The sequence below is a fragment of the Bufo gargarizans genome, chromosome 2 (genome assembly GCF_014858855.1).
Source record: "Bufo gargarizans isolate SCDJY-AF-19 chromosome 2, ASM1485885v1, whole genome shotgun sequence".
In the NCBI taxonomy this organism is placed as follows: domain Eukaryota; kingdom Metazoa; phylum Chordata; class Amphibia; order Anura; family Bufonidae; genus Bufo; species Bufo gargarizans.
In genome coordinates this window covers 380,824,863-380,848,305 of record NC_058081.1, presented here as the reverse complement: position 1 = coordinate 380,848,305, position 23,443 = coordinate 380,824,863, and the positions used below count along the sequence as shown (strand labels likewise).

At 40.1% G+C, this 23,443-nt stretch overlaps 1 protein-coding gene across 1 annotated transcript in view; it reads left to right on the top strand.

The window, feature by feature from the left end:
* ARHGAP26 (Rho GTPase activating protein 26) overlaps positions 1 to 23,443 on the top strand; it is a 380,080-nt gene that overhangs the window by 336,129 nt on the left and 20,508 nt on the right. Inside the window, exon 22 of the mRNA XM_044277261.1 lies at positions 19,888 to 19,976. Coding sequence (XP_044133196.1) covers positions 19,888 to 19,976 — 89 coding nt within the window. The remainder of the gene's footprint in view (positions 1 to 19,887; positions 19,977 to 23,443) is intronic.

Genomic DNA, 23,443 nt, shown 5'->3' with positions numbered 1-23,443 from the left:
GTGGCCAAGACGTCATGAACTCTATTGAAAGTCAATGGGGGATGGATCAGTTTTCTATTGTCAGTGAAAACCGCTCCGTCCCCATTGACTTGCATTGTGGGTCACGACGGATCCGTCTTGTTCCGCATCTCAGGACAGAAAGCAAACCACAGCAGGCTGCGGGTTGGCTCTCCGGTATGACACATTGACAGTGAATGGGGGCAAAACAGAAGCGTTTTTTTCCAGTATTGAAATCCTATGTCTGATCTCAATACCGGAAAATATTAACGCTAGTATTTTTAAGGTATTTTTCCACTGGGTTCTTAAACTTCTTCAGAACTGTTTTATTTATACAACATATATACAGTACGTGTGTGTATATGTATGTAAATATATACTGCTTGACAAAGGCTCCATAGAGATGAGCTGAAACATTGCATTGGGCTTAATAAAAATCCACCTTTTTTCACTGAAGACCGGAGTGCTGCCTTGTTATCTATTTTTGCCTATATAAATATATAGTGGAGATTTGCTATGGAAGGCAGGGTAAGCGGACGCAGAACAGAGGCACCAAAACTGTTCCAGTGTTTTATTAACACAAGCAGGTTTAACAGTTCAGTAAACAACTTCACCTTAGTTGAAAGTCCTAGTGTTCATTCACACCATGCGGCAGGTTCACACTTTGCAAACAGGTCCACACCAAAGTTTAAGTCCAGGATTTATTCGACCTGTCTTCCCCAAACAGGTCTCAAGCCTTCATCCAGGAACAAGCCTCATACCTTAAGGGCTCATGCCCACGAGCGTAAGCGCTCCGTGCCCGTGCGGTCCGCAATGCATGGGAATGACCGTGGGGCAGCCGCATGCGGATCATGGACCCATTCACTTGAATGGGGTCCGCGATCTGCATCAGACGGCAAAAAAAGTAGTGCATGCACTACTTTTTTGCAGACCGGAGCACAGAACCCCACGGAAGCACTCCGTAGTGCTTCTGTTCCGTTCCACACCACATCTCCGGACTTGTGGAATGGGTCCGCATCCGTGATGCGGAATGCACAAGGCCAGTGCCCCTTGTATTGTGGAACCGCCGTATATGGGCCGCAATACGGCCACGGTGGGGCAACAGTCGTAGGCATGAGCCCTAACGCAGACAGCTATATCCCACACTCTAACTGCCTTGAATGAGAGTTGGGGGTCCATAAAGCCTGTAGCGGCAATTGAAATCCGGTGCCTGACCTTACCTTGCTTCAATCAGTCTCTGCAGCATATGCTGGGAGGAAAATACCTCCCATCTACTAACAGACCTTTCACTGTGTCACACAAAATATATATATATATTACTGCATATTCATACCTTTCGTTTATTATCATACAAGGTTAAGAAAGTTGTGGGATTTTATTTTCTTTAGTGTTTATTTACAGCTGTTTATAAAATATCATCAAATATATATACAGTAGGTGGACTGCAGGCTCTAGGTTTGCCAGCAAGCTGCTGTACACCATCTTTTCTTTTCTATGTGATTTACCTGATATGTCAAGATAATTTATCGGCACTGAGCAGTCAGTAGGTCTTTATTTTAGCTACGGCCAGCTGTGTTACCTTATTTGCTCTTTTTAGAAGGGCAGATGAGGAAAATTACCAGGGGCTCTTGAAATTTTGTCTATAATTTAATAAGTATAGAAAAAGGACTGTGATTACATGAAATGTATGCATACTGTATATATTAAAACTAACATACTGTAGATAACTTTACCAGTTAAACTATAATTTGTCTGAATTGTAGGTTTTGTAGTAACTTTGCATTCTATTCCTGTTTTCTTAACTCTGTTAGTGACCCTCAATACTTGATTTTACGGCGGTCACCATAAGGCTTTAAACCTACACATATGCCTTTTTAGGGTACTTGCACATGTTGCAGAATATGCATGTGTGTTTTTTCTCTGCATGTACATGTTCTGTAATACCAGCAAAGTGTATGTAAGAGTAAACAAATCTTATGTATAGTATGCAGATTTTTTCTGCATGTAAATTGACCTGCCATGCGGAATGTCAACAATATTTTTAGCTGCTGATTTCACCCCTTTCAAATGAAAGGTGAGATATGCGGCAAAACCGCTTGAAATCTGCACCAAAAACCTCAATTAGGATTTTTTTTTTTGTGGCTTGGGTGCAGAAACACATTCAAATCCATGCGCATTCACCCACATCCATGTGAAGATACCCTTACAACGGCTCAGGTTTAGTCCACCATGGGTGTCCTGTGCCAAGTGGAGTGGATGTCTGGTTGTCTTGATGCCATGGTCAATAGCAACTGCATTGTCTAAGAGGGAGGCACTCTGTCACCTATTGGTCCCCCACTAATGCAATTGTGTGGTGCAATGCCTTTACATGACAGCCAGAGATATAATTAAGGTACCCAGGTCTGTCTTCTGTAATGCCCAGTATGCATGGCCTAATAGATTGTATGTCAGTTCTGCCTTTTTCCCCTGAAATGTTTTAAAATGGGAAAAATTGAAAAGAACGAGAACCCCTCCACATATTTGGTATCTCAAAATTCATAATGACCATTATTTATTCCAACACCGTAACAAAATAAAAAAAAAACAATGCCAGGACTGCTTTTTTTTTTACTTATGCACTACACAAAAATGGAATAAAAAGCAATGAAAATGGTACCATTGAAGAAAATTTATTTTTCTTGAAAAACAAAAAAAGTGCAAAAGTAGTAAAGAAAATCTATATGTATTCTGTATCTTCATACTCCTACTGACCCAGAGAATAAAGGTATCATGTTAATAATGCTGCAGAAAAAAAAACTGCAAAATTTAAAAATTTCTAAAAATAAAAAAAGGGGGTTAACATCATTCACCGCAGGTTGTGCTACTTTCTCCTGCTCACTAAGAAGGAAGAACACAATTAGTGTTCACGTAATAGTTACATGGTAGTTATAACCTGGAGTTTTTAATCATCTACTAAGTAAACACCTTCAGAACTGTTTATTGAATAGTCGCATCCAGCAATTTTGGTATGAAGGCTTGTATTTTTGGACTTGCACATTAGCAAGCCTGCCAACTTCTATTTTCAACATATTGTTCTTTAAACAAGATGAAATATAATTTTGACTGTATGGTTGAAACGATAATGTGCAAGAAAAACATGTGTTTACCAAAGCAAATGTGTTCCGTGTTGTTCATGTCTTGTCAATTAACCCCTTCAGGACCATGCCATTTTTCACCTTAAGGACCAGGCCATTTTTTGCAAATCTGACGTGTCACTATATGTAATGATAACTTCAAAACGCTTTTACTTATCCAAGCCATTCTGAGACTGTTTTCTCGTCACATATTGTCAAATTTGAGTCAAAATATTTCATTTTTAACTTTACCAAAAATGTGGAATAATTCTCAATTTTCAAAATTTCTATTTCTCTGCTCTTTAAACATGTCTACTTCATGTTTGGATCATTTAGTAAATTACATTTTATTTTTTCGGACGTTAGAAGGCTTATAAGTTTAGAAGCCAATCTTAAAATATTTAAGAACATTTCCAAAACCCAATTTTTAAAGACCTGTTCATATCTGAATTTACTTTGTGGGAAAGAATTAAAAAAAATAATATATATTTTTTAGTATCTCCATATTCTGAAAGTCAAAGTTAGTTGTTTTTTTTTTTTTGGGTGGGGGGGGGACGGTCATATGTAGGGGCTCCGTTTTTTTCGGTATGAGATGACTGTTTGGTACTATTTTAGGGTGCATATGACTTTTTGATCGCTTGGTATTACAATTTTTTTTTTTTACGATGTTCACCTGAGGGGTTAGGTCATGTGATATTTTTATACAGCAGGTTCTTTACTAATATGTAAACTTTTTATTTATTTATTTATTTGTTTTACAGAATAACAGCATTTTTTAAACACAAAAATGTTTGTGTCTTCATATTTTGAGATCCATATTTATTTTTATTTTTTGCCCGATAGTTTTACAGTATGTAGCGGCTATTTTTTTGCGGAATGAGTTGGCGGTTTTATTAGTACTATTTTGGGGGGCATACGCCTTTTTGATCACTTGGTGTTGCACTTTTTGTGATGTAAGGTGACAAAAAATGATTGTCCGAGATCCCCAAGGGCCAAGCCAAGTAATTGTAAGTTTTCATGTGGAATATGTTTGTTATACACATATAGCATACACTGTGCCACACAATATACAGTATACCTCTACACTATGTGGCGCAGGGGTTATATTGTCCCGCATTGTGTAACGTCCATACATTTGCTGTACAGTATACATTATAATCCCTGCACCATGCTGTATAATATAAATTATAATCCCTGTACCATGCTGTGTAGAATACATTATAATCCATACGCCATGCCTTTCAATATACAGTATAGTTCATACACCATGCCGTTTAATTTACAGTATAGTTCATACACCACGCCATACAATATACAGTATAGTTCATACACCATGCCGTACAATATACAGTATAGTTCAGACACCATGCCGTACAATATACAGTATAACACCTACACTGTGGGGTTATTGTTTATATTGTACAGCATGGTGTATGGATTATACTGTATATTGTACGGCATGATGTATGGATTATAATGTATATTGTATGGCATGGTGCAGGGATTATAATGTATATTGTACGGCATGGTGTATGGATTATACTGTATATTTTACTGTATGGTGTAGGGATTATGCTGTATACTGTAAAGCATGGTGAATGAACTATACTGTATATTGTACAGCATGATGTATGGATTATAATGTACATCATATTGCATGGTGTAGAGGTTATATTGTATATTGTACAAGATGGTGTATGACCTATACTGTATATTGTACAGAATGGTGTATGAACTATACTGTATATTGTACAGCATGGTGTATGAACTATACTGTATATTGTACAGCATGGGGGAGGGATTATAATGCATTCTGTACTGTGTGGTGTAGGGGTTTTACTGTATATTGTACATCATGGTGTATTAACTATACTATACAGTCCTGATCAAAAGTTTAAGACCACTTGAATAATGGCAAAAAAATCATATTTACCATGGCTGGATCTTAACAAGGTTCCAAGTCGAGCTTCAATATGCAACAAGAAGAAATGGGAGTGAGACAAGACATTTTTTGAGCATTTAATTTAATGAAAACAAACAATAAACTGAAACAGGCTGTTTTTCAGCTGATCCAAAGTTTAGGACCACACCTCCAACCCCCCCAAAACAGAAATACAACTTCTAAACATGAACTTAGTAATGAGTAGCTCCGCCGTTATTGTTTATCACTTCAAAACTTATTTTCGGCATGCTTGATGCAAGCATTTCCCTGAGGTGAAATGACAGTAGATGGCCTTCCGCATGAAGGCCATCTACTGTCTGGAACTGTTGTCTATTTTTGTAAAACTTTCCTTGCCATCCATCCCCAAAGGTTCTCAATTGGATTTAGATCAGGGGAACACGCAGGATGGGCCAAAAGAGTGATGTTATTCTCCTGGAAGAAGTCCCTTGTCCTGTGGGCATTGTGTACTGTAGCGTTATCCTGTTGAAAAACCCAGTCGTTACCACACAGACGAGGGCCCTCTGTCATGAGGAATGCTCTCTGGACATAGCTAGCGGCCGTTTGACGCCCCTGCCTTTTCTGAAGCTCTATTGTTCCACTGAAGGAAAAAGCACCCCAGACCATTATGGCGCCCCCTCTACTGTGGCGCGTAGACAACATCTCAGGTGGGATCTGCTTGTCATGCCAGTAACGTTGGAAACCATCAGGACCATCCAGATTAAATTTTTTCTCATCCGAGAATAAAACTTTCTTCAGCCTTTGAATGCCCCATGTTTGGTGCTCTCTTGCAAAGTCCAAACGAGCAGTTCTGTGGCGTTCAAGGAGACAAGGTCTTTGAAGACGTTTTTTGTTTTTGAAGCCCTTCAGTCTCAGATGCCGTCTGATAGTTATGGGGCTGCAGTTAGCACCAGTAAGGGCCTTCATTTGGGTCGAGGATCGTCCAGTGTCTTGACGGACAGCCAATTGGATCCTCCGGCTCAGTGCTGATGAAATTTTTTTGGGTCTTCCACTTGACTTTTTTGTTCCATAACCCTCAGGATCATTTAAGAAATTCTGAATTACTTACTGCGTCCCACCTCAGCAGCGATGGCGCGCTGTGAGAGACCCTGCTTATGCACTTCAACAACCCGACCACGTTCAAAAAGGGAGAGTTTTTTTTGCCTTTGCCATCACAACGTGTGACTACCTGACAGAAAATGACAATGAATCCAGATCTTTGCACAGATTTGGCCTTTTAAACGCATGTGGTCCTAAAATTTGGATCAACTGAAAAACAGCCTGTTTCAGTTTAATCATTATTTTTAATTAATTGAATGCCCAAGCTCTACTTGGAACCTTGTTAAGATCCAACAATGTAAAATATGATTTTTTTGCCATTTTTCAAGTGGTCTTAAACTTTTGATCAGGACTATATATTGTATGGCATGGTGCAGAGATTATAATGTATTCTGAACAGCATGGGGCAGAGATTATAGTGAAGTTTATGGGATGGTGCAGGGGTTACACTGTTTGCTCTTTGAGACAATTATCTTAGGTTTTCCTATTTCACACCTTTAATGGTGCTATGCCCAGCTCTGAGTCGACCCCGCTCAGAAGCTGCCAAGGCTTAGAGGGAACTCTGCTTCTAATCTCTACTTCTTGGTCCCTGTTAACACAGAAATGTGACTGCTCAACCAGTTGCAGTCTGCTGTCTATACTGTCAATTTTATTTTGAATTTTTAAAAAAATTCTAATAAAATTGTTTCCCGAGAAGTACACTAATGGTATGGAAGCTGATGCTGTACAAATAAACAAGAAAATGTATAGGCGCAATACCTTTGATGTATCGGGGGGCGGGGGGGGGGAGTGCTTTGTCCCCAGACATATCTCCACTCCTGTGACTTCTAAATTACAGTGTGAGAGTAAACAAGTGACAGATCCCCTTAACCCCTTCCCGACATTTGTAGGCACTGCGGGAAGTGACTACCTGACAGCCTTCATACAGGTGCGGCACACCAATCGGGGGGTGTAGGAACTGCACATTCTTGATCAGTAGCAGGGGCACGGCTCTTCCTGACAGCCAAGCCCCTGCTTATACGGCGCATTAACCCTTTGTATGCTGTGGTCAATGCTGACTGCTGCATGCACAGAGTTTGCAGAGGGTGGAGGTTCCCTCTCCGACCCCATCGGGTCTCTGCACTGCAGTAACGGGAATTCAATGGCTGGGAAGACAGCCTGATGTCTTCCGTAGGCATAGGTGCTTGCCTTCTATGGGAAGCCCCCTGGATGGGTCTCATAGGCTAACAGTCAATGCATTACAATACATAATGTATTGTAATGGCTTGAAGAGGGGATTAGAGCCCCAAAAGTCCCACAGTAAAACAAAAATAAAAAGTGTAAAAAAAAAAAGGGTTTTAGAAAAAAAATAACGTTTCAGGTAACAAAAAAAAGCGTCCTTTCCCCTCTGAAAATCACTGAAAACTTCATCCCATAAGAAGTGAGCAACTACACAAGACAAATTACAGCATTTTTTTTCCAAAAATGTTTTGCGGAAGATTGAAAGCAAAAATAAAAGAATAGACATATTGGGTATTTCTGTGTCTATAATGAAATGCTCTTTAACCCCTTAGGGACCGGGCTCATTTTCACCTTTTTGCAAATCTAACCAGTGCCACTTTATGTGGTGATAACTTTAAAACGCTTTGACTCATCCATGCCATTCTGAGAATGTTTTTTCGTGACACATTGTATTTCATGAAACTGGTAAAATGGAGTAAAAAAAATTACTTTTTATTTATAAAAAAAATACCAAATTTACCCAAAATTTGGAAACATTTGCAAATTTTTAAGTTTCAATTTCTCTACTTCTATAATACATAGTAATACCTCCAAAAATAGTTATTACTTTACATTCCCCTTATGTCTACTTTATGTTTGGATCATTTTGGGAGTTACATTTAATTTTTTGGGGATGTTACAAGGCTTAGAAGTTTAGAAGCAAATCTTTCAAAAACCCACTTTTAAGGACCAGTTCAGGTCTGAAGTCACTTTGTGAGGCTTATATAATAGAAACCACCCAAAAATGACCCCATTCTAGAAACTACACCCCTTAACCCCTTAAGGACACATGACGTATCGGTACGGCATGTTTCCCGAGTCCTTAAGGACACATGACGTACCGGTACGTCATGTGTTGTTCCGATCACTGCCGTGCGGCCGGCTGTGATCGGAACAAGGTGCCTGCTCAAATCATTGAGCAGGCACCTCGGCTAAATGCGCGGGGGGGTCCCGTGACCCCCCCATGTCCGCGATCGCAACAAACCGCAGGTCAATTCAGACCTGCGGTTTGTTGCGCTTTCTGCAGTTTCTGATCGCTGCGGTCCCTGACCGCGGCGATCAGAAACTTTAGTGTGGCGAAAATATATATTTATCACCCCCCCTGCACCTCTGAATGATTTTAGCCCGGTGGGAGGTGCAGGGGGGGTGTTGCGGGCGGTGCGGGAGGCGGGCGGTGCGGCAGGCGGGATCGCGATCCCCCGCCCGCCTCCTATTGCGTAATCGTTGGTGTACAGTGGGTATACCAGGGTGCCAGCACATTGCTGGCACCCTGGTATAAACGGCTGACATCGGTGATGCGATGTCAGCCGTTTAACCCTTTCCATACAGCGGTCCGTACGGACCGCTGTATGGAAAAAGTTAACAGTAAGAGGGAGCTCCCTCCCTCTCCGATCGGGGGGCTGCAGTGCCTTTGCAGCCCCCCGATGGAGAGGGAGAGAGCCCCCAGACAGCCCCCCCAGAGCCCCGTCCTTACCCTTCCCCGTCTGCGCAGTTCTGACCATAACTGAGCAGACGGGGAAGGTTCCCATGGCAACAGGACGCCTCTCAGGCGTCCTGCTGTCCATGGTGCTGAACAGATCTGTGCTGAAAGCATAGATCTGTTCAGTGTAAGTAAAATATAGTACAGTGCAATATATATTGTACTGTACTGTATTATACAGACATCAGACCCACTGGATCTTCAAGAACCAAGTGGGTCTGGGTCAAAAAAAAAGTGAAAAAAAGGTAAAAATCAAAAAAAACATTTATCACTGATTAAAAATTAAAAAAATAAAATTCCCTACACATGTTTGGTATCGCCGCGTCCGTAACGACCTGATCTATAAAACGGTCATGTTACTTTACCCGAACGGTGAACGCCATAAAAATAAAAAATAAAAAACTATGATGAAATTGAAATTTTGTCCACCTTACTTCCCATAAAAAGGTAATAAAAGTGATCAAAAAAGTCGCATGTACGCCAAAATTGTAACAATCAAACCGTCATCTCATCCCGCAAAAAATGAGACCCTACTTAAGATAATCGCCCAAAAACTGAAAAAACTATGGCTCTTAGACTATGGAAACACTAAAACATCATTTTTTTTGTTTCAAAAATGAAATCATTGTGTAAAACTTGCATAAATAAAAAAAAGTATACATATTAGGTATCGCCGCGTCCATATCGACCGGCTCTATAAAAATATCACATGACCTAACCCCTCAGGTGACCACCGTAAAAAAATAAAAATAAAAACAGTGTAAAAAAAGCCATTTTTTGTCATCTTACGTCACAAAAAGTGTAATTGCAAGCGATCAAAAAGTCATATGCACACCAAAATAGTGCCAATCAAACCGTCATCTCATCCCGCAAAAAATGAGACCCTACTTAAGATAATCACCCAAAAACTGAAAAAACAATGGCTCTTAGACTATGGAGACACTAAAACATTTTTTTTGTTTTAAAAATGAAATCATTGTGTAAAACGTACATAAATAAAAAAAATTGTATACATATTAGGTATCGCCGCGTCCGTGACAACCTGCTCTATAAAATTACCACATGATCTAACCTGTCAGATGAATGTTGTAAATAAAAAAATAAAAAACGCTGCCAAAAAAGCTATTTCTTGTTACCTTGCCGCACAAAAAGTGTAATATAGAGCAACCAAAAATCATATGTACCCTAAACTAGTACCAACAAAACTGCCACCCTATCCCGTAGTTTCTAAAATGGGGTCACTTTTTTGGAGTTTCTACTCTAGGGGTGCATCAGGGGGGCTTCAAATGGGACATGGTGTAAAAAAAAACAGTCCAGCAAAACCTGCCTTCCAAAAACCGTATGGCATTCCTTTCCTTCTGCGCCCTGCCGTGTGCCCGTACAGCGGTTTACGACCACATATGGGGTGTTTCTGTAAACTACAGAATCAGGGCCATAAATAATGAGTTTTGTTTGGCTGTTAACCCTTGCTTTGTAACTGGAAAAAAAAAATTAAAATGGAAAATCTGCCAAAAAAGTGAAATTTTGAAATTGTATCTCTCTTTTCCATTAAATCTTGTGCAACACCTAAAGGGTTAACAAAGTTTGTAAAATCCGTTTTGAATACCTTGAGGGGTGTAGTTTCTTAGATGGGGTCACTTTTATGGAGTTTATAATCTGGGGGTGCATCAGGGGGGCTTCAAATGGGACTTGGTGTCAAAAAACCGGTCCATAAAAATCAGCCCTCCAAAAACCAAACGGCGCACCTTTCCCTCTACGCCCCGCTGTGTGGCCGTACAGTAGTTTACGGCCACATATGGGGTGTTTCTGTAAACAGCAGAGTCAGGGCAATAAAGATACAGTCTTGTTTGGCTGTTAACCCTTGCTTTGTTAGTGGAAAAAATGGGTTAAAATGGAAAATTAGGCAAAAAAATGAAATTCTCAAATTTCATCGCCATTTGCCAATAACTCTTGTGCAACACCTAAAGGGTTAACGACGTATGTAAAATCAGTTTTGAATACCTTGAGGGGTGTAGTTTCTTAGATGGGGTCACTTTTAGGGAGTTTCTCCTCTAGGGGTGCATCAGGGGGCTTCAAATGGGACATGGTGTAAATAAACCAGTCCATAAAAATCAGCCTTCCAAAAACCAAACGGCGCACCTTTCACTCTACGCCCCGCTGTGTGGCCGTACAGTAGTTTACGGCCACATATTGGGTGTTTCTGTAAACGGCAGAGTCAGGGCAATAAAGATACAGTCTTGTTTGGCTGTTAACCCTTGCTTTGTTAGTGGAAAAAATGGGTTAAAATGAAAAATTAGACAAAAAAATTAAATTCTCAAATTTCCTCCCCATTTGCCAATAACTCTTGTGCAACACCTAAAGGGTTAACAACGTATTCAAAATCAGTTTTGAATACCTTGAGGGGTGTAGTTTCTTAGATGGGGTCATTTTTGGGTGGTTTCTATTATGTAAGCCTCGCAAAGTGACTTGAGACCAGAACTGGTCCCTAAAAATTGAGTTTTTGTAAATTTCTGAAAAATTTCAAGATTTGCTTCTAAACTTCTAAGCCTTATAACATCCCCAAAAAATAAAATATCATTCCCAAAATAATTCAAACATGAAGTAGACATATGGGGAATGTAAAGTCATCCAAATTTTTGGGGGTATTACTATGTATTACAGAAGTAGAGAAACTGGAACTTTGAAATTTGCAAATTTTTCCAAATTTTTGTTAAATTTGGTATTTTTTGGTGCAAAAAAAATAATTTTTTTGACTTCATTTTACCAGTGTCATAAAGTACAATATGTGACGAAAAAACAATCTCAGAATGGCCTGGATAAGTCAAAGCGTTTTAAAGTTATCAGCACTTAAAGTGACTCTGGTCAGATTTGCAAAAAATGGCCTGGTCCTTAAGGTGAAATAGGGCTGTGTCCTTAAGGGGTTAAGGTATTTAAAACTGATTTTACAAACTGTGTTAACCCTTTAGGTGTTTCACAAGAATTCATGGAAAATAGAGATACAATATAAAAAATTTAACTTTTTTGGCAGAGTTTCCATTTTAATTTTTCTCCTGTTACAAAGCAAGGGTTAACAGCCAAACAAAACTCAATATTTATGGCCCTGATTCTGTAGTTTACAGAAACACGGCAGGGCGCAGAAGGAAAGGAATGCCATACGGTTTTTGGAAGGCAGATTTTGCTGGACTGGTTTTTTGACACCATGTCCAATTTGAAGCCCCCCTGATGCACCCCTAGAGTAGAAACTACAGGATAGGGTGGCAGTTTTGTTGGTACTAGTTTAGGGTACATATGATTTTTGGTTGCTCTATATTACACTTTTTGTGAGACAAGGTAACAAGAAATGTTTTAATTTTTTATTTACAACATTCATCTGACAGGTTAGATCATGTGGTATTTTTATAGAGCAGGTTATCTCGGACACGTCGATACCTAATATGTATACTATTTTTATTTTATTTATGTAAGTTTTACACAATGATTTCATTTTTGAAACAAAAAAAATAATGTTTTAGTGTCTCCATAGTCTGAGAGCCATAGTTTTTTCAGTTTTTGGGCGATTATCTTGGGTAGGGTATGGTTTTTGCAGGATGAGATGACGTTTGGTTGGCACTATTTTGGGGTGTGTATGACTTTTTGATCGCTTGCTATTAAACTTTTTGTGATGTAAGGTGACAAAAAATAGCTTTTTTCATACAGTTTATTTTAATTTTTTACAGTGTTCATCTGAGGGGTTAGGTCATGTGATATTTTTATAGAGCAATCGATACGTAATATGTATGCTTTTTTAATGATGTTTTAGTGTCTCCATATTCTGAGCCATAGATTTTTTTTTTTTTGGGGGGCGATTGTCTTAGGTAGGGGCTAATTTTTTGCGGGATGAGGTGACGGTTAGATTGATACTATTTTGGTGGGCATATGCTTTTTGATTGCTTGCTGTTGTACTTTTTGTGATGTATGGTGACAAAATAAATGGTTTATTTAGCACAGTTTTTATTTTTTATGGTGTTTATCTGAGGGATTAGGTCATGTTATGTTTATAGAGCCGGTCGATACGGATGCGGCGATACCTAATAATTTTATCTTTTTTTTTTTTACTTTATTTGGGGGAAATGATTTTTTTATTGTTACTTGAAACTTTTAATTTTTGGGGGGAAAACTTTATTTTTTAAACTTTTTTTTTTACTTTATTTTTTTGTCCCACATACAGTGTGTATTACTCATACAGCTTCCTGCCTGTGAGATCCAGCCCCCTGGATCTCACAGGCTCTTCCATGCCTTCGGGTCCCCATTACAGCCTCATGGGAACCCGATGACACCTCCGCCCGCCGCAACTCCCGTAAATGCCGCAAACCGCAGGCCTGAATTGACCTGAGGTTTAATGGGGATCGGCGACATGCGAGGGTCATGGGACCCCCTTCCCCTGCGCATTGTCCCAGGGTGCCTGCTCATTGATTTGAGAAGGCACCTTGTTCGGATCACCACCCGGCTGTGATCGGAACTACACATGACGTACTGGTACGTCATGTGTCCCCAAGAGGTTACAAATATCTAATGGTCTACCCCTTATATGCTTTAAAAAACTTTAAAAAGAATAATATGGTGTCAAAACAGCAATTTTTTTGTCACCTTGCCTTAGAAAAGGTGTGCTATGTACCCCGAAATGGTATCAATGAAAACATCAACTTATCCCTCAAAAAAGAGATGATTGAAAGAAAAATTTAAAAAAAATACCAGGAGTTGATGGGATATGGCAGCATAAAACTGGTGACTGATTCCCTTTAAATTATAAAATTGATATGAAATTTATCTCATTTAATTTATCTTATTCCTCTTCATGTGTGCTGAGTACAGCCGCATCTTCATGTGTGCTGAGTACAGCCGAAAAAGTTCTGAAATTATTTATCTTTGTCTCATTTTTTTGACATTTTAACAGGGGTGTGTAGAGTTTTTATATCCACTGTGTATGTATACAGGTTCTTCTCAAAAAATTAGCATATTGTGATAAAGTTCATTATTTTCTGTAATGTACTGATAAACATTAGACTTTCATATATTTTAGATTCATTACACACCAACTGAAGTAGTTCAAGCCTTTTATTGTTTTAATATTGATGATTTTGGCATACAGCTCATGAAAACCCAAATTTCCTATCTCAAAAAATTAGCATATTTCATCCGACCAATAAAATAAAAGTGTTTTTAATACAAAAAAAGTCAACCTTCAAATAATTATGTTCAGTTATGCACTCAATACTTGGTCGGGAATCCTTTTGCAGAAATGACAGCTTCAATGCAGCGTGACATGGAGGCAATCAGCCTGTGGCACTGCTGAGGTGTTATGGAGGCCCAGGATGCTTCGATAGCGGCCTTAAGCTCATCCAGAGTGTTGGGTCTTGCGTCTCTCAACTTTCTCTTCCCAATATCCCACAGATTCTCTATGGGGTTCAGGTCAGGAGAGTTGGCAGGCCAATTGAGCACAGTAATACCATGGTCAGTAAACCATTTACCAGTGGTTTTGGCGCTGTGAGCAGGTGCCAGGTCGTGCTGAAAAATGAAATCTTCATCTCCATAAAGCTTTTCAGCAGATGGAAGCATGAAGTGCTCCAAAATCTCCTGATAGCTAGCTGCATTGACCCTGCCCTTGATAAAACACAGTGGACCAACACCAGCAGCTGACATGGCACCCCAGACCATCACTGACTGTGGGTACTTGACACTGGACTTCAGGCATTTTGGCATTTCCCTCTCCCCAGTCTTCCTCCAGACTCTGGCACCTTGATTTCCGAATGACATGCAAAATTTGCTTTCATCCGAAAAAAGTACTTTGGACCACTGAGCAACAGTCCAGTGCTGCTTCTCTGTAGCCCAGGTCAGGCGCTTCTGCCGCTGTTTCTGGTTCAAAAGTGGCTTGACCTGGGGAATGCGGCACCTGTAGCCCATTTCCTGCACACGCCTGTACACGGTGGCTCTGGATGTTTCTACTCCAGACTCAGTCCACTGCTTCCGCAGGTCCCCCAAGGTCTGGAATCGGTCCTTCTCCACAATCTTCCTCAGCGTCCGGTCACCTCTTCTCATTGTGCAGCGTTTTCTGCCACACTTTTTCCTTCCCACAGACTTCCCACTGAGGTGCCTTGATACAGCACTCTGGGAACAGCCTATTCGTTCAGAAATTTCTTTCTGTGTCTTACCCTCTTGCTTGAGGGTGTCAATGATGGCCTTCTGGACAGCAGTCAGGTCGGCAGTCTTACCCATGATTGCGGTTTTGAGTAATGAACCAGGCTGGGAGTTTTTAAAAGCCTCAGGAATCTTTTGCAGGTGTTTAGAGTTAATTAGTTGATTCAGATGATTAGGTTAATAGCTCGTTTAGAGAACCTTTTCATGATATGCTAATTTTTTGAGATAGGAAATTTGGGTTTTCATGAGCTGTATGCCAAAATCATCAATATTAAAACAATAAAAGGCTTGAACTACTTCAGTTGGTGTGTAATGAATCTAAAATATATGAAAGTCTAATGTTTATCAGTACATTACAGAAAATAATGAACTTTATCACAATATGCTAATTTTTTGAGAAGGACCTGTGTATATATATATATATATATATATATATATATATATATATATATGCAAATAGAAAAAAGAGAAGCAGCACACAAAACTGTGGGTGCAAAAAAATCCTCCAAAGAGACCTGCGACCAAGGTCCCAAGTGTAGATAATGTAGAAAAAAGAAGGCAGCACTCCAGTAGAAAGTGAAAAAGTGGACGATTTATTCACTCATCAGCTCAGCGACGTTTCGGCTCTCACTATGGAGCCTTTTTCCAGCTCAAAAAAAGGCTCCATAGTGAGAGCCGAAACGTCGCTGAGCTGATGAGTGAATAAATCGTCCACTTTTTCACTTTCTACTGGAGTGCTGCCTTCTTTTTTCTACATTATATAGATATATATATATATATATATATATATATATATCTGTGTGTGTGTGTGTGTGTGTGTGTATAAATATATATGTGGCGAAACCAACTTCGCCACTGGGTTTTGGAGAGGGCTGTTTAAAAGCCTCTTGCCTCAGGATTATGGCCCATAGTAACTTTAAAGGAGAAGACAGACCGGCCGCACAGCTTAAACCTGTCTGTAGAATTGTATTTTATGTTATTATGCGTTCGGTTAAATTGTATGTTATGTGAGGGTACCCAGATAGCTAATATTATTGTATTCGTGTATTCTGAGTGCCATTCACCTAATGATATGCACTCAGACTTGAGCTATCTGGGGATATGTTAAATGTCTGTGTTTGCTGTGGGGGTGTGCCATTGTGTGTTTAAATGGTGATGTCTGTCCTGTTGTCTCCACATGTGTATTGGTGATCTCCCTTTGTCCTGAGAGATAATTGGATTGCCTTCGGTTGTCTCCGGGACAGAGAGGAGGAAACCGTGATGCATTGTGGGGATATGTTATATCTGTCCTGTGTCGCAGTCTCCCTTCTGGTCCTCTGGGGGCGTGAACGATTGGTTGCTGTATTTACATTGTATGTGTTGTAAATTACTGATTGGTTGTATTTCAAAACCCTGTGGGCAGTATTATGTTTGTTTTTTATGAATAAAAGGGGCTGTACCTGAAGTACAGTCAGACCACTGCTTGACCCTGAACACGGAGCCTTGTCTCGTCATTGGGGGGATTCCCTGTATGCTGTTGGAGACTGATTGCCAGGAGTGTAAGCCGACTGTATGCTTTTCCTGTTCATCTGCTGGCAGTTATTCGCGAGGTTCCAGTTTGGAGTGCTATTTTGTATCCAGTTCGGGAGGTTGGTGTTCTGCAGTAGCTGTGCCTGTCTCTCAGAAAGGGGCATATCGCCTAAACGGATCTTAACCCCTTGTCTGCTGAAACGGTCGGTTACAATATATATATATACATATATATATATATATATTTACAGTACAGACCAAAAGTTTCTCATTCAAAGAGTTTTCTTTGTTTTCATGACTATGAAAATTGTAGATTCACACTGAAGGCATCAAAACTATGAATTAACACATGTGGAATTATATACCTATCAAAAAAGTGTCAAACAACTGAAAATATGTCATATTCTAGGTTCTTCAAAGTAGCCACCTTTTGCTTTGATTACTGCTTTGCACACTCTTGGCATTCTCTTGATGAGCTTCAAGAGGTAGTCACCTGAAATGGTTTTCCAACAGTCTTGAAGGAGTTCCCAGAGATGCTTAGCACTTGTTGGCCCTTTTGCCTTCACTCTGCGGTCCAGCTCACCCCAAACCATCTCGATTGGGTTCAGGTCCGGTGACTGTGGAGGCCAGGTCATCTGGCACAGCACCCCATCACTCTCCTTTATGGTCAAATAGCTCTTACACAGCCTGGAGGTGTGTTTTTTGGGGTCATTGTCCTGTTGAAAAATGTCATTACATATACACACCTTTTTGAAAGGCCCCAGAGGCTGCCACACCTAAGCAATAGGCATCACTAACCAAACACTGCCATGAAGTCCGAGGAACTCTCCAAACAAGTAAGGTACAATGTTGTTGAGAAGTACAAGTCAGGGTTAGGTTATAAAAATAAAAAATCCAAATCTTTGATGATCCCTAGGAGCACCATCAAATCTATCATAACCAAATGGAAAGAACACGGCACAACCGCAAACCTACGACGGCCGCCCACCATAACTCACGGACTGGGCAAGGAGGGAATTAATCAGAGAGGCAGCACAGAGCCCGAAGGTAACCCTGGAGGAGCTGGAGCTGGAGTATCTGTACTTTGGACGACAATAAGCCATATGCTCCATAGAGTTGGGCTTTATGGCAGAGTGGCCAGAAGAAAGCCATTACTTTCAGCAAAAAACAAAAAGGCACGTTCTGAGTTTGCGAAAAGGCATGTGGGAGACTCCCAAAAATGTATGGAGTAAGGTGCTCTGGTCTGATGAGACTGAAATTGAACTTTTTGGCTATCAAAGAAAACGCTATGTCTGGCGCAAACCCAGCACATCACATCACCCATAGAACACCATCCCCACGGTGAAACATGTTGGTGGCAGCATCATGCTGTGGGGATGTTTTTCAGCAGCTGGGACTGAGAAACTGGTCAGAGTTGAGGGAAAGATGGATGGTGCTAAATACAGGGATATTCTTGAGCAAAACCTGTACCGCTCTGTGCGTCATTTGAGGCTAGGACGGAGATTCACCTTCCAGCAGGACAATGACTTGAGTGGTTTAAGGGGAACCATGTAAATGTATTGGAATGGCCTAGTCAAAGCCCAGATCTCAATCCAATAGAAAATCTGTCAGACTTAGATTGCTCTTCCCAAGCGCAAACCATCTAACTTGAAGGAGCTGGGGTAGTTTTGTAAGGATGAATGGGCAAAAATCCCAGTGGTAAGATGTGGCAAGCTCATAGAGACTTATCTAAAGCAACTTGGAGCTGTGATTGCCGCAAAAGGTGGCTCTACCAAGTATTGACTTTAGGATGGTGAATAGTTATACACATGGACTTTTTCTGTTATCTTGTCCTATTTGTTTGCTTCACAATACATAAATAAAAACATCATTAAAATTGTGGGCATGTTCTGTAAATTAAATGATGCAAATCCTTAAACAAGTGAAGGGGGTGAATACTTTTGCAAGGCACTGTGTGTGTGTGTGATAGATTTTAATTGATTCTGATAAACAACAATCTACAATTATCAAATCATCTTAAATAGTTAGGTATGCTGTCAGTATTTACTATGCACAATTTTTTTGATAACCGAGCAACAGTAAAATTTATTCTGGGGGACCAAGTACATGCAAATACCGCCTACTCACTCAGCGGCAATCAGCAACCAAATGCTCAAGATCGGGGATACTCAACCTGCGGCCCTCCAGCTGTTGTAAAACTACAACTCCTACCATGCCCTGCTCTAGGCTGTTCAGGCATGCTGGAAGTTGTAGTTTTGCAAAAGCCGGAGGGCCGCAGGTTGAGCATGCCTGCTCAAGATGATTTATTATAAGGCCTTACAATTACTTTGAGAAGTATGAGTATGTATGAGTAATGCAAAGTGTGCCATTCAGCTGCACTAAAAACAGCACAAACATTCCAGTAGTTAAATGTATTGCTAAACATATATTTATACTGCATTTTATGCACTATAGGTAAACACTTAGAAACTAATATTTGACCCTACTGTGAAATACATGTAAAAAGTCTCTCTAAATATGTAGGTGTGTAATATAGAACATTATGATATATAGCCATGTACCTGGCACACATGGAGAACAAAGCCTAGCCTAGATCAATGGGAATTTACAAAGACTGTTGCCATATATTTATGAAGTCATCAAGTATACATTACAGCAGCTTGTGCTGTCCATTTGTGTCTACATGCCATATTATTTATCGTTTATCCCTTTTCTTCTGTTGGAGCTGTTTATATCCTTTTTATTTCCCGATGACACCATGAGTATCATCTGAATTCAAACCTCAATGGCAATTTTAAAGTAATCATGTAGTGAGATAAATATGGTTCTTAATATTGGATTTCCACTTCCGCATAGTTGAAAGAAAATATATATTTTCTCATTCAATGTTTATTCAGTGTATATCCAAGATTCCTAGAGTTAGGACGTGAATCCTGGAGTGGCAGTGTGGTCTCCAGTATGTAGGACGCACACTACGCTTATTAAAAACGCTCATTGGGAAACATATACATACAGTAATATTAAAAGTTGGTTTTGAGACATATGGGGTTTCAGGTCATTTGAAAAAGTATGCATAGGCCGTGCAGCCACAAGTCAGTGAAATATCGCACTCCAAAGCTGACTAATACAGATGCAGGAGAGTTAACCATCACAGTCATTACGAGTTAACTAGATGTGATAACTCACCAAGTATTAGTGTTAACTCTGCTACATTTGTATTTCACCTGATAATCCAGCTCATAAAAAATAAAGTTGTGAAGGTTTTTATTTATTTTTATGTGCAATAGACAGCATAGTGCACTCACAAGTAGACTCATTTTTTTGTGCTTTTTTCTTTCTTTTTTTTCTCTTCACAGTTTGCCAAGGCGAGCAAAGGCTTTATATGCATGTAAAGCTGAACATGACTCTGAGCTTTCATTTACAGCTGGCACAGTGTTTGAAAATGGTAAGTTAAATATTCATTTTATGCAATTTCAGTTATACATAACAAAAAATAACACATTTTTAATAACCTATTATTAGCATTCATCAATCAACTTTTATTAATGAATTAACTTTTTGGAAGATTCATTGTAAAATTAGGCTTAATTTTTATTTATTTTTTTACAATTCGCTGCTTACCATAACTGGGTTTTCAATCAGTTGTTATTTTAACCCCTTAAGGACACGGCCCTATTTCACCTTAAGGACCAGGCCATTTTTTGCAAATCTGACCAGTGTCACTTTAAGTGCTCATAACTTTAAAACGCTTTGACTTACCCAGGCCGTTCTGACACTGTTTTTTCGTCACATATTGTACTTCATGACACTGCTAAAATTGGGTCAAAAAAGTTAATTTTTTAGCTTAAAAAAAAATCAATTTTTACCCAAAATTTAGGAAAATTAGCAAATTTCAAAGTTTGTTTCTCTACTTCTGTAATACATAGTAATACCCCCATAAATTGTGATGACTTTACATTCCCCATATGTCTACTTCATGTTTGTAGCATTTTGGGAATTATATTTTATTTTTTGGGGATGTTACAAGGCTTAGAAGTTTAGAAGCAAATTTTGAAATTTTTCAGAAATCTTCAAAATCCCACTTTTTATGGACCAGTTCAGGTTTGAAGTCATATTGTGAGGCTTAGATAATAGAAACTTCCCAAAAATGACCCTATTCTAGAAACTACACCCCTCAAGGTATTCAAAACTTTATTAACCCTTTAGGTCTTCTACAAGAGTTAATGGCAGATGGAGAAACAATTTTGAAATTTCTATTTTTTGAAAAATTTTCCAATATAATCAATTTTTTCCAGGTGTAAAACAGGGGCTAACTCCCAAACAAAACTCAATATGGGTTGCCCTGATTCTGTAGTTTGCAAAAACACCCCATATGTGGTCGTAAACTACTGTTTGGCCGAACGGTAGCACATAGAAGGAGGGGAACGCCATATGGGTTTTGGAAGGCAGATTTTGCAGGACTGGTTTTGTTTATACCATGTCCCATTTGAAGCCCCCTGTTGCACCACTAGAATAGAAATTTCAAAAAAGTGACTCCATCTAAGAAACTACACCCCCAAGGTATTCAAAACTGGGTTTACAAACTTTGTTAACCCTTTAGGCGTTCCACAAGAGTTAATGGCAGATGGAGAAACAGTTTAGAAGTTTCTATTTCTTGGAAAATTTTCCATTTCAACCCTTACTTTATTACTGGAAAAAATGGGTTAACAGCCAAACAAAACTCAAAATGGGTTGCCCTGATTCTGTAGTTTGCAGAAACACCCCATATGTGGTCGTAAACTACTATTTGGCTAAACGGCAGGACATAGAAGAAGGGGAACGTCATATGGTTTTTGGAAGGCAGATTTTGCTGGACTGGTTTATTTACACCATGTACCCTTTCAAGCCCCCTGATGCACCCCTAGAGTAGAAACTCCATATAAGTGACCCCATCTAGGAAACTACGGGATAAAGTGGTTGTTGTTTTGGGACTATTTTTGGGGTAAATTTGATTTTTGGTTGCTCTATATTACTCTTTTTTGAGGCAATGTAACAAAAAAAATTCTAAAATTGTTTCTACATTCGCTATTTAGTTTTGTGGAACACCTAAAGGGTTAACATAGATTGTAAAGTAACTTTTGAATACCTTGAGGGGTGTAGTTTCTTAGATGGGGTCACTTTTTTGGAGTTTCTAGTCTAGGCTACATCAGGGGGGCTTCTAATGGGACATGGTGTAAAAAAAAAAAAAAAAAAAACTGTCCATCAAAATCTGCCTTCCAGAAACCGTATGGAGTTCCCTTCGTTCTATGCCCTGCCGTGCGGCTATATAGCCATTTACGACCACATATGGAGTGTTTCTGCAAACTACAGAATCGGGGCAATAAATATTTAGTTTTGTTTGGCTGTTAACCCTTGCTTTATTACCGGCAAAATGGATTCAAATTGAAATTTTTGGTACAGTTTTTATTTTATATTTTTAACTCCGTTCATCCGAGGCGTTTGGTAAAAAGTTATTTTTATAGCGACGACTTTTACGCACGCGACGATGCCCAATATGTATGGCTCTCAGACTTTGGAGACACTAAGCAGGCATCCTAAAACTGCGGCCCTCCAGATGTTGTAAAACTACAATTCACACCATGCCCTGCTGATGGCTGTAGGTTGTCTGGGCATGCTGGGAGTTATAGTTTTACAACATCTGGAGGGCCGCAGTTTGAGGATGCCTGCACTAAAACTAATATTTTTGGGGGAAAGAAAAATTGTTTCCGTGTCTCCAAAGTCTGAGAGCTATAGTGTTTTATGTTCTCTAGTGGTCTGTTGGGGATTATACAAATTTTGTACTCCATGGAAGTGTGATACTCCCTGAAGCAATCGATAACGCAGAGGCCCGGATGATCGGGGCACGTGTCACATTGAGTAGTGGTGTCCTTCCGTATCCCCCTCTTGTGACACACTCTGCACTTTTTTGGGGTTCGTCCCTTCTTTCCATTATGGGGGACCACACCTGGAATCCGGGCGCCTCCAGTTCCCGAGGTACTCCGGCCTGCTCTTTCCCGATCCGAAAAGATCAGGTCCTTGAGGACTGCCTGATAGAATTGGAGGAATGTCCCTGTGCTGCCAGCGCTTCGGGATAGTACAAAAGAGTTGTACATGGCAACCTGCACCAAGTAGACTGCAACTTTTTTGTACCATGCCCAGGTTTTGCGCATGGCGTTATATGGCTTGAGGACTTGATCAGAGATTGTGGACAGCATAAGGACATCCTTCTTGTCCTTATACCTGACCAGCAACAGGTTTCCATTGGTAAGTGCACGGGTCTCACCACTGGGGATAGGTACCTGGAGGGGGTAGGCAGGGAGGCCACGTTGATTTTTCCGCACGGTCCCACAAGCGAACGTGGATCTGGCGGCAAGGGACCTGAACAAGGGAATGCTGGTATAAAAGTTATCCACGTACAAGTGGTAACCATTATCCAGCAGTGGGTACATAAGGTCCCACACGAGTTTCCCGCTAACACCCAGAGTGGGGGGACATTCTGGGGGTTGAATACGGGAATCTCGCCCCTCGTACACACGAAATTTGTAAGTGTACCCTGAGGTACTCTCACAAATTTTGTATAGCTTCACGCCATACCTCGCCCGCTTTGTGGGAATATATTGGCGGAAACTGAGTCTCCCCTTGCACACAACGAGAGACTCATCAACTGCGACCTCCCTTTCAGGTACGTAGGCCTCCATGAATTTGGCCCCAAAGTGATCGATGACCGGCTGTATCTTATACAGCCGGTCATAGGCAGGATCACCTCGGGGTGGACATGCTGCATTATCGGAATAATGCAGACATTTCCGGATGGCCTCAAACCGGGAGCGTGTCATGACCATACTGTACAGTGGGGTCTGGTACAGGACGTCCCCACTCTAGTATTGCCTGACA